General features: G+C 43.0%; 1 protein-coding gene across 1 annotated transcript; it reads right to left on the bottom strand.

Moving 5' to 3' along the window:
• Positions 1-1,433: 1,433 nt before the first annotated feature.
• LOC308152417 (macoilin) lies at positions 1,434-11,563 on the bottom strand (the record flags this gene model as incomplete). The annotated part of the gene is made up of 11 exons (XM_080525398.1): positions 1,434-1,624; positions 2,496-2,670; positions 3,637-3,763; positions 4,183-4,356; positions 5,103-5,261; positions 5,590-6,073; positions 6,645-6,823; positions 7,727-7,850; positions 8,050-8,176; positions 8,809-8,950; positions 11,487-11,563. The coding sequence occupies 11 exons, from the start codon at positions 11,561-11,563 to the stop codon at positions 1,434-1,436; spliced, it is 1,959 nt and encodes a 652-aa protein (XP_080381524.1).
• Between the last annotated feature and the right edge of the window lie 1,004 nt (positions 11,564-12,567).

Consider the following 12,567-nt stretch of genomic DNA (forward strand, 5'->3'; position numbering starts at 1 on the left):
TGTAATACACAACATTTCATGCTGACACACATTGACATACAAAATTAAATAAGTAAGTTTTCATGTGAAAAGTACATCATGCCTAAAAAATATTTTTCATATAAAACACCCTGTAAACATTGAATCTAAACCAAGAGACCAAAATGGTAACAAGTCAACAACTTCATAAGTGTTCCTCAATTCTATAAACAATTATGGGTGTTTTCCATTTCTTTACATATTGTGAGTGTAAAAAAGAATACAAAAACAGTACATAGCACTTCAAACACATTACTGTCTCACGTCAAATAGTGTTTTACTTCCAGTTGTGAAAGTAATGTTGTATATAGGCACAAAAAGTCAATTCATGAGCAATTCTGCACAGCCAGTATTTTTGGTCCACAAAATTCTGTTTACACCTCCCTATACCACCTACTGTACTTTATGGACAATATACATTTGTGACAGCCTGATTATTTGGTCCGCATGTCGGCAACCTATCACAATGTTCTGACTTTTCTTTTGAAACACGGAACTACGTTTCAACGTTGTTGAGAATCACAACACAAACTCGCTAGTTAAGCCAAACTACTGCAACACAATGGATTGGGTGAGTAATCCCCACTGCTACCTAGTTCACTACTTTACATTGTTAGCAGGCTCACAAAACAAGCTGTGTTAGTTGATTCGCGATGTGTCATTGATTTTCAACAACGCGGAAATATATTACCATTTTTCGAAAGAACAGTCAGATCATTACATCAGATCCCGACATGAGGACCAAAGCATTAGAACGTGTTACATTTTCATTGTATAGAACACTAGAGCAACCTCTTAGGTGACTGGAAATGGTTGATGGTGTCAACAGTCCTTTTTTGAATTAGATCACGTCCCAAAGGACCACTAGCTTGATGACCTGGGCTGGGTCTGTCCACTAAAACATACACTGAATGAAGGTTACTGTTAAACATAAGGCAAATTAATACACAGAAAGTGAAAACAACATTATGACAGAGAGTTGCTGAGAGTGAGCTAAAAGTTCTATCTCTTCCGAATTCTTTTTTGACACGATTCTGCATCGAAAAAGCCAATTATGTGCTAACGGACAAGCACCTATGATATAACACATGTTGTCACGTTTAGTAAACTGTAGCCAGGGGAGCTCAATATAGGGTTTACATCTGTTTCTTACCTCGCTATTAATTAATAGAGACTTACTGATGTGACTTTTGTCTCTCAGTTCATCGTTTTTGTGAGAACTGCGATGTATCTGGTATGGCCAGTAATGTGGCCTGAGAAGTGTTGTTGGAGCTCCGTGACACCACGTCCGTGAAGTTTAGTTTATCCTCCCATCCTCTGGACGAGCGTTAAAGGTATGTGTGAGCGCAGACCGAGCACTGCACAGGAGAGAGCCTCAGGAGGTCTATGGTGTGGAAAGGCCGTGACGTTGTCTCTCACTTCTTAAGACACTGGTACATGAGCGCTCGTGGGTTGAGCATGTAGTGCTCAGAGTTGAGGTACTTGGTGAGGTATTGTGGCACTGCAGGTCGTGGAGTCACGTAGGACATGCCGGGACTGACAGCCATGACCTCTGCGATTTTCTGCTTCATACCTCCAATCTCTTTGTCTTGCTTGATTACTTTTCCTGTGGGATAAGAGGCAGAAACCTGGTAAGTCGCTGAGGAGCCAAACAAAGGTCCAATCTCAAAAGTCTTCCTTTCCTCGATTTGTTCTCAAAACCCATTGGAGGAGGAGGTTCGAGTAGTAGAGGAGCCTCAGAACTTCTCCTCCAATGGATTTTGAGAAGGAGGTGAGGAGAGAGGAGGAGAGAGGATGTGGGGAGGAGAGGAGAGAGGATGTGAGGAGGAGAGGAGAGAGGAGGTGAGGAGACAGGAGGAGAGGAGAGAGGAGGAGAGGAGAGAGGAGGTGAGAAGAGAGGAGGTGAGCAGACAGGAGGAGAGGATAAAGGAGAGGAGAGAGGAGGTGAGAGGAGAGGAGAGAGGAGGAGAAGAGAGAGGAGGTGAGGGGAGAGGAGGAGAGGAGACAGGAGGTGAGGATAGAGGATGTGAGGAATCAAGGAAAAACTTTCTAGATTAGTTTTGTTCATATTCAAGGTGTGATTCATACAGGAGGGAGGGCTCTATGAAGTCAATGAACTGTTAAGGAACACTCCGTAATGCACAAATGAATGTACAATAACTTTTTTGGGTGAATATATACAGTACATGGAAATATGTGACAGCAGCTGGTGAAAGCGGAAACAAATCGGCAACCAATCAAAATGTTCGGACGTTTATTCTGAAAAATGTAAATACACACTCACTAGTCAAGCCAAAACATTGCAATGTAATGGATTCGTCCGTAATCCCCACTACTCTACACTAGTGTCATTGATTTTCAACAACGTTGACGTTCCATTTTTCATAAAAGTGAACAATTTGGTTGGTGGCAACCTGTTCCCGCTTCTTTCACCAGCTGCCGTCACGTATATGACAGACGGCCGGTGAGAGGACTACCTTGCGCTAGCTCCAGCTGCCTGCGTGCGTCTCCCAGGGCCGAGAACAGGTCCAGTTTGATGCGGGTCTCGGCGCTCAGGTTGTACTCCAGATGCTGAGCCTTGTCCTGCAGGGCAGAGAACGCCGAGAGCAGCACGTCTGTCTCCTGCTCCACACAACGGTACTTTCCCAAAGCCTAGGAGGGCAGGGAGAGAGTGGCTTAGAGGGGCCCAGGCATGGACAGGAGCAGCACAGACAACACTGACACCTGGTGGTGTGGTGGTGTGTGTGCACTCTTAGGTGCTGACTGCTTTTTAAGAATGTGCTTTGGTTCCCAAAACTTAATTTCAGTCTTCAATCCCTTTTGAGTCACTTATTTTTGTATGTGTGCACTAGACTATTGCAGTGTCAACATTGGACATACACTACTTTCCTAGACCATTTTTTAACCTCCCCAGTTTGGGAACCAATGCACAACATACACATCCAACACATATACACATCCAACGGTGATGGTGGATTGGAGGATGGCAAGCCATTCAAAAACAATAAGAGCAGTGTATTTTTTTTAAAGAAAATGCTATACGGAGATGATTCTTTCTGTGCTTGTAGGTCAACAGTTTTGACATTCACTTCGGAGATCTCATGACTGTGGGTAAGTAGGGGAGTTAACTTACTAACCTATGAGAAGTTCACTGAAAGCTGTACAATGTTTTATGAAAGACTTGGCTTCTGCCACTGCATGCTTCATGGATTACACAATGTCACCACAATGAGGGAAAATATTACAGACAACAAGATAAAAAGCTTGATGTGAAAGAAATACAACCACTTACATACAATATTGAATGCCAATACAAAGTGCCACGTCTTAATGTTGAATTCAGGCCAACACAAAATGCTGATCAAAAAAGGCATAAGATCACTGCCACCAATACAGTAAAGTCTACTCAAATCCACAACAACACCATACAGTGCACAAAGAATAATACACACAAGTCACACACCACAAACCACACATCTACAACAATGGCTTCATCCAACACTGCAGACAGCTGAGTACCACTTCAACAAGCTCTGTACATTGAGTGCAGACATTGAACTCACACAAACGTGACATGTACATCTCAAAAGAATCCACGGATGTGAAAGAGTAATTTACCTCCACTTCATTCTCTAGAGCTATCACACGACCCTCTTTCCCTTGACACTCCAAGTGTAGTTGTTTGTACTCTGTCTCTAGATCTTTAGCTTTTTTCCTTAACATTAGGGTCTCTGAGTGTTCCTGCCTAGTGAGGAAGATAGAATACAGGCTTTTGAGCAGGGGGGCAGAGAGGGGCTGCTTTTGGAGGGAGGGAGTATATCCACACAGAAAGAAACATTACACACACACCATAAAGAAGTGACCTCAGAAACATTTCAGACATCCTGCGGTCTCAGAATGACAGTTGGTGGCATTAGACTAAGTCACTTCCTTCAGAATCATGCTCTTTTAATTTTTTTAAATGTAATGTTGTAATTTTATGTACGGTAATGTTATAATGAAAGGCAAATCTGTTATGAAAAGGCAAGTCCCCCCAGTCAATTCATCCCATTTCTATTACTGAGCATCAACAGGAAAAATAAAATAAAAAATGTTGTTAAGTTCTGGCACAGTCAGTTTTAACATTCAACGTCGACCCAAGCAGGAGGAAGGTGAGACGGTTACCTGTTCGACAGGCTACGTGCTGCTAAGCTAGCCACCTCCTCTAGCTTCTGAGCCTGAAACTCCACCAGCTGTTTCTCGGCGGAGAGCCTGGCCTCTGTCTCGGCTCTGCTCTTCTTCTCCAGCACGGTGCTGGTCTGCTTGTCCTTCTGCTTGGTCTTGGTCAGACACACAATCCTGAAACACAAACACCACTTAGACTAGATTATTTTGCAGAAATTCGTTTTAAGCAATTTATTATTTATTTATTATATTATTATTATTTTATCTCAAAACTGAAAATGGCATTGGCATAAATTAAAACATACAAAAGCACATTTCATTCTTTTTCATGCCTCAACTTGTTTAGTCAAAGAGATATGGACATTTAATACATTTCAGCCCATGGGTGACCGCCATCTTGGATTTCTAAATGTTTAGGCATTATGGGCCATTTTTGAGGTGGGCATACAGCAAATTTGAGTTCAGCACCCTTTAATAACCCTAAAAAGCTTGTATGCCATAATTTAACATGATTTACTGTGAACATGTGACCCCCCCCAGTGATGTCGTTAGGCCTGGACATCCGGGGGGGGCCCGATCTCCGGATCCTGGAATAAAAAAAAGTCGCCATCTAACTGCATCGCCATCGATTTAGTGCATCGGTTTAGCGTAAGCCCCCACTCCTCAACCAAACATTCTGCTAACCCCATTGACGAAACATGGGATGGCCTAAACATGGGATGGCCCCCAAACAACGCCCCTGGTGACCCCTAAAGGCTATCAGTTACAGACTGTGTTGCCGTTGTCTTTGTTTTATGATGCATGTCCGTTGCACACAGGGAGGGATTGCCCCCTTGGTGCAAAAAGAAAGAGAAACAAATGACCACAAATAACCAGTAGAGGACGCCAAAGGCCTGCAGACAGGTTGGAGCAGCACTCACTTGCTCTGGAGCAGCTCGTTGTTCTGTCTGAGCAGAGAAACCTCGGGCCTCAGGCTCCGCTCGCTGTTGGTCAGGTTACAGACATGGCTACGCATCTCCTGCTCGCTCTGTCTGCTTGCCTGCAGCTCCCCTTTCAGCCTCCTGAACTCCTGTTCCAACCTGGGGGGGGGGGGGGGGGGGAGAGAGAGAAGGGGGGAGAGAGAGAGAGAGGAAGAGAGGGAGAGAGAGAGAGAGAGAGAGGGAGAGAGAGAGAGAGGGGGGGGAGAGAGAGAGAGAGATAGGGAGGAAGAGAGAGAGAGAGAGAGAGAGAGAGAGAGAGGAAGAGGGCGGGGAGAGAGAGAGAGAGAGGGAGAGAGGAAGAGAGAGAGAGAGAGACAGAGGGGATTTAGGGAATGATAGAGCATGAGGGGGCAATGCTTAAGTACTTCTATGCTCCAGCAGATTTCTCTACTTAGCAAATTATGCTCCGAAAAAAAATGTGGCCTACTTGGTGATCTGTTCAGCGTGATGGTTCTGATTGGCCGAGACAGTGTTCTTGTCTGTGGCTGTGTCCCGGTTGGGACTGACTGTTTTGGAGCTGTTCTTCTGCTGCCTCTTATCTGTCTTGCCCACTGGGGGCAGCAGAGGGGTGTTGGAGGCGGGGGCCCTACGAGTCTTAGGTGGTGGGGAGCCCTTCACCGCCCGGGGGGCTTTCCCGCCCTGCTCCTCCTGAGGTAGATTTTCTGAGGTCACTGAACACGGAGGGTCTATCCCTCCTGCTCCAGTAGTGGGGTGGTCTCTGGGTTCACTGCTGCGGTGTTTTGAGGACGGAGGCTGGGGGGTTGTTGAGTCGCTCGGCCTGGTCTCCTTCTCCTCCACCCCCCCCTTCTCTGCTCCTCGCTCCCCGCTGTGGATCTGGAGGCACTCCACTGTGTGTCGCTCGTCAGACGCCAAAGCATCGTTCTGACACTGATATTGGCTGGACTTTGAGTCTGCGAAGTACAACGCAGCCATATTTCAGAGCCAATGTCTTACAGATTTTTGGACACAGTTATTCTGGAATCAAACATGTCTTTGATGTCTCCAAGAACAGGAGCGTTAAAGTGGAGCATTTCGTAATGTCTCTTTAAATGATTGCCATGATTGCCATGCATACATATTGACAGCTAATGAACATAAGCACATTATCATGAATACTGTATGTATATAGACCTTACTGCACTTAGCATCAATCTTAGCATCAAACGGTTAGTTCAGTTAGTTTAGTTTATTTATTTAGCGCATGATTTAGGGTTAGGGTTAGGGTTAAAAAAACAGTGCAAGGAGGGAACGAAGCCCAGAAGGCTTGTACATAGCTCCACTCCCGTCAATAGCTAAAGTTCAATATACAACAAAGAACACTTAATAGATGTAGATAAGACAAGAGAAACCACAAACAAAGCAGCATCTTTAAGGTTCTAACGGCTCAACCTACAGCATTCAATTATCATTCCATGGAAATCATTTCTGTAAGCAAATAAAATAAAAAACAGTATTGGAAATGAACCTAATCAGCGGTCTTACCGCCGCCGCCGTCCCTGAGGTTCTTGGGGTAGATGTGCAGGCCCGGGGGCAGGGACTGCTGCAGGAGATGCATGTGGAAGTCGTTCTCGCTCTGCACGGCTTTCTGCGTGCGCAGCTTAAAGATGCTGGTGAAGTAGCAGGTAGCGTCAAACCCCAAATAAACAACAGGGTAGCCAATGCTGCAGGGGGCAAACAGAGAGAGACACTTATGTGTGGGCTATAGAATACTAATGCAGATAGTGCATGGTTCCCCTGGGCTCTTCACTACACTGGCTCCCCGCTGGTGGAATGAGCTTCCCACGGCTGTCAGAACTGCAGAGTCACTCCCCATCTTCCGTCTCTTCAGGTTACACCTTAACTGCTCCGCCTGAGATGTCTACTACCCCCCAGCATTGTGCCTCCTGAGACATCTACTACCCCCCCAGCACTGTGCCTCCTGAGACATCTACTACCCCCCAGCACTGTGCCTCCTGAGACATCTACTACCCCCCCAGCACTGTGCCTCCTGAGACATCTACTACCCCCCCAGCACTGTGCCTCCTGAGACATCTACTACCCCCCCAGCACTGTGCCTCCTGAGACATCTACTACCCCCCAGCACTGTGCCTCCTGAGACACCTGCTTCCCCCTATACTGTCTCCTAAGATTTCTACTTCCCCCCTTGTACTGTTTCTCCAGTGTCCCAAAAAATAAATCTTCCTTTCTTCTTCTATCACGATGACTGCCAATGGCCCCTGGCCTGAGCTAGATTACTCTTCCTGTTACGACTGGTGAATTGATGATTTACTTGCTTAGTCAAATGTGTCAAAATGTAAATGTAAATGTAAATGCTAAGCCCGATAAATACAAACTGTTTTTTAATTACCTCTGACATCCTTATATATTATTTATTTGACAGTCCCCTGTATTAATGATTAATAAAAACATGCTTGATTTATGCTTACAACTGCTGGATTCAAATAGTGTGAATGTCCTTGCATTATAAGCAGATCATTTAAAAGGATCTACAATAGACTGAGTCTGTTTGGATTCTGCTCAAGGAAAGTCTCCCCTGGGAGAGTTGCTTTGTTAAATCGACCTACCAGTGTGCAGCAAAGAGATGAGACAGGTTAGCGTGGGAGTTTTTCAGGTCTTTAAGCCTGAGCGAAGCCTCTGTGTAGACTAGCAGGATCCACAGGGACACTGTTGACATACAGATGCCTTTCTCTGAGAAAAATAAACTTTGCATGAGAAAATACAAAAACTATGCATAAAGCTACTACCACCACACATATGATTCAACCATGAACTATCATAGATGTGTTTAAGTGAACATTAGGCTAGGTGACAGATTATAACTGATCTTTTAAAACTATTAGCTACTTTAAGATAACACATAGCAATGAAACATTATCAAGATACGTACCTGTGTGCCATATGTAATTGAATAAAACATAGGTGCTGGCGGCAAAGAACAGCCAGTGCAGAGGAACAAAAATCAAACAAAATATGTCCAGGGTGAACGCAGCACAAACAAACACCACACAAATAACCTGCAATAGAGAGAATTCATTCACTTTGGTGCCATTGATATCTTGACTTACATTCAAAGAACCGTGAGCAAAAATGATGTCTTGAATAAGCCTAGATTTTCCTTTAGCGAGGTTGATGGAATACCCCCCTGATCTTATGTGCAGAATAAGCCTAACTGGAACTGTCATGATTCCATGGAAGATTCCATGGAAGATTTTTGTATGTATGTCTGACTGTTATTTTTGAATATGACTGTTGACTGGTATTTTAAATATTCCAGTTCTAACTCTTTCTTTTGTCTAGCTGTTTAGCAACATACTTTATTATATTAAATGGTTCTCTTTGTCTTGTGAGCTTAATTGTACTGTTGTACAATTGACTATACCTGCACTGCTGTACAATTGATTGTACCTGATTATTCCACATGTCGGTATTGCTCACAATCGGTATGTCGATTGTCAGTTATAGTCTGTTTTTACTATAGACACTTAGCTTGACTGAGTGTCTTTTTATCTTTCGTTGACTGTACATTTATTATGTCTGTATATCTGTATTTTGTATGTTCAGGACGCCAGGAAGACTAGAGGTACATCCGTGTACTTCTAATGGGGATCCTTAAATAAAATGAAATCAAATCAAAGGAGGTCCTCACCAGCCCGTGGCAGTGGAAAGTGCTGTACACGCTACCAAAGAACAGCCAGCAGGGCCACAGGTACTCCAGTCTGAACTCCAGGATAAAGTCTGCCAGCAGCACCAGGGTCCACACCATCATGAACTTCAGAAAGGTGTAAGCGCTGACAAGACATAATTGTAAATGAAATATTATGTCAAAATGTATCATAATACAATTGCATTAAAATCATGGTTGAAAAAAAATCAGGAGGTTGAATGACAGGGAAACAGCTGAGATGGACCTTTGTAACAATCACTTCGGCATGCAGGTACATTCATGTCAAACTGTCGAAATGTGTTTCCTATCGTATGTAAGTCGCTATCAGGCATTGAGAGGCGTTCTTTTGTGTTTTTTATTAGTATTTTTGTAGTAGGCTAGGCCTATAGCCCATTATTTGAAAGCAGTCCAGTGACAGTATTATTTGAAAGCAGTCCAATGACAGTATTATTTGAAAGCAATCAATGTCTATTTTCAATCAATGACCTCCGACAGTCTCTCGCCTATCCACTTAACCCACATTGCGGTCTCTTGATCGTTATCGTGTATAAAGGCTCATTGGTTAGACAGTCCATAGCTGTTTAATTCAGTATCAACCTTGCTTTATTTTAACATTAGGCCTACTTGAGAGGAATCCCATTGAGCCTATGAGGGTTATGCGGGTTAGTTTAGGCTCATGGACTCCATGATGGACTACTGCCATGGACTGTATGGAGATCGGAGACACACAGAATAGGTAAAGGTACAGTAGTTATGGGTGAATAGGTAGAGTAGTTATGGGTGAATATGTATAGGTAGAGTAGTTATGGGTGAATAGGTAGAGGAGTTATGGGTGAATAGGTACAGTAGTTATGGGTGAATAGGTAGAGTAGTTATGGGTGAATAGGTACAGTAGTTATGGGTGAATAGGTACAGTAGTTATGGGTGAATAGGTAGAGTAGTTATGGGTGAATAGGTACAGTAATTATGGGTGAATAGGTACAGTAATTATGGGCATATGTAGCCTTGTACTTTTGTAAATGGTCTACAGTGATGTCAGTGATGATGTCAGTGATGTTAGTGATGTCAGTGATGTCAGTGATGTTAGTGATGTCAGTGATGTCAGTTATGATGTCAGTGATGTTAGTGATGTAAGTGATGTCAGTGATGATGTCAGTGATGTCAATGATGTCAGTGATGATGTCAGTGATGTTAGTGATGTAAGTGATGTCAGTGATTATGTCAGTGATGTCAGTGATGTTAGTGATGTTAGTGATGTCAGTGATGTAAGTGATGTTAGTGATGTCAGTGATGTCAGTGATGTTAGTGATGTCAGTGATGTTAGTGATGTAAGCGATGTCAGTGATGTCAGCAACATATTATGTCACAATAGCTTCTAAGCCCTGTTGCCCTGCACACCGAAAAAAAAAAAAAAAAAAGGGAAATAAACAAATGGCCTTTAAATTATTTAGTTAATTACATTATCATCTCACAGTTTCTTACACAGTGGAACATTTTCAAAAGGGTTAGGTGGTGTGTAGCCCTCATCCTTACAGGCTGATCTCTATCATCCTTTGTTCTACTTTCATCGTAGCCCCCTTTTTGTTTGGTAACCATGACAACCCCTCATCCGCTACACATCATGTTCACCCATTTATAAAAAAAATAAAGCAGATTTACAGCTCTATGAATCTGTAAAACCTAGAAAAGGCAAGTAACATTACCCTTTACCAGGCGAACAATGGACAATATATATACAATTATTTATTTATGTATTTATGATTATGATTATTATTATCTTTTTTTTTTAAATGGGGGGGGGGGGGGGTTTGGGGGGGTAAAAGTGACAGATCGTTTATGTGGAGCATTCCCCTCTCTTGAATAATGCAAAAACCTCCCAACATTCCTCAGCGCTTTGTGTCACACAGGGAAATGGAACTGTCCTCTAGTCTAGACACGCTGTCTGTGTCCTAGCGCTTCAAATGGCTACCTTTTGAGCAACTGGTATAATAATGATAATAATAATAATAATAATAATAATAATAATAATAATAATGATAATAATAATAATAATAATAATAGTAATAATTATAATAATAATAACAATAATAATAATAACCTTTATTTGTATAGCACTTTTCCTGCAAACGTTGCAGCTCAAAGTGCTTTAACCGTTAAAGTGGTATAACCGTTGCCACGAATTATGTAAACACAATATATGACAGTGGTGGTAATTAACAACAACAATAACAAAAACAGCAGCAATGATAACGATAACAATAACAATAATAATACCAATTACAATTATACTTCAGTCAGCCATTTTTTTATGGTAAGAAAAACTAACAATAATGCATAATGCGCACAGGCCGTCAACATGTATGTATGCAGCCCCCTAATGGCAGCTAATGAATCAGCTTACTGTTCAGCCTGCTGTAAATGCCTGGTAGGGGCTTCATGTTGACTTTGGATAGCTAAAATGATTGCATTTGGCAACTATGCTCCGTTTACCATAATCTATAACGTCAAATAGAAAAGTGTTCACGAAGAAAGGCAACTGTATGCCGACGGCGATAATAAAAAGACAACCAGGTGAGAATGATGAAGATGAAGATGCGCATTTAAACAAAGCCTTCACATCACAAAAGCATCCCGTCCGATGCGTCGGCTCACAGCCTTACCTTTCAGATATCTTCTCCGTAATTTTGAGTTTTTTCATTTTCCGTAGCCTGCTGGCGTCCACAAAACGTTTCTTCATTGTATGACTTCTAATACTGTGTGCTGCAAAGTGACCGCAAAACGCGGCGAACAAAGTAGTAAAACCAATATGGATATGGATGGCCTTATACAACAACCTGATGTTCTGAGTCTTTGTGTATCTGAATGAAACCCATCCGCGGATGATACACTGCGCATGCTCTGTGCCCATGTTGGAGATGACAGGCGCACTCTGCCCATTCACCAGACTGTTATCCCTCTCTGACCATTCACCAGACTGTTATCATCCCAGTCTGTTGTGACTATTGAAATTACAGTTAGAGATATATATCACATACGTCTTTCGCATGCAGCGCGAAGAATAAGAAGTAGCTGTGTTTACTGTGCTTGCTTTATATAACATTTCCCCTCATGAGAATGTGAGACTGTTAGTGGCTAGTCCTTTAGATTCAATGTGACATGGCAGATTGAGTAGCTAGGTATCACAGTAGTGTATATGGGACAATTTCCTGTGATGGATCTCTCCACAACATCTCAATCCTAGTTTTCATCCTGTATGCATTGCATTTGGGTCAGTCATTACTCCAAAGCCCTGCATCAGCGGATACTCTACATATCTCCATGTCCTAGTAGACTGACTGCACACTGTAGACCGGGAATGATGAGAGAGCAAGCCTTTTTTGAGTAGCCACCTCCCCTCTCTCTTGAGGACTATTTTTAGACCCAGCACCAGAGAGGCAAAGGCGCAAGTGTGTATGTGTGTGTGTGTGTGTGTGTGTGTGTGTGTGTGTGTGTGTGTGTGTGTGAGTTATTGAAAGTGTGTGTGTGTGTGTGTGTGTGTGTGTGTGTGTGTGTGTGTGTGTGTGTGTGTGTGTGTGCGCGTGTGTGTGTGTGTGTGTGTGTGTGGGGGAGGGAGGGAGGGAGGGGGAGAGAGAGAGGGAGTGTTTGTGCTTTGCGTGTGGCCTCAGCATATAAAGGAACTGAGAGTGAGAATAAAGCACGAGGGAGGAGACGGGAAGTTTTGCAAGTTCATACTCTGAATCT

This window comes from Nansenia antarctica, assembly GCF_963989245.1.
Source record: "Nansenia antarctica genome assembly, chromosome: 1".
In the NCBI taxonomy this organism is placed as follows: Eukaryota; Metazoa; Chordata; class Actinopteri; order Argentiniformes; family Microstomatidae; genus Nansenia; species Nansenia antarctica.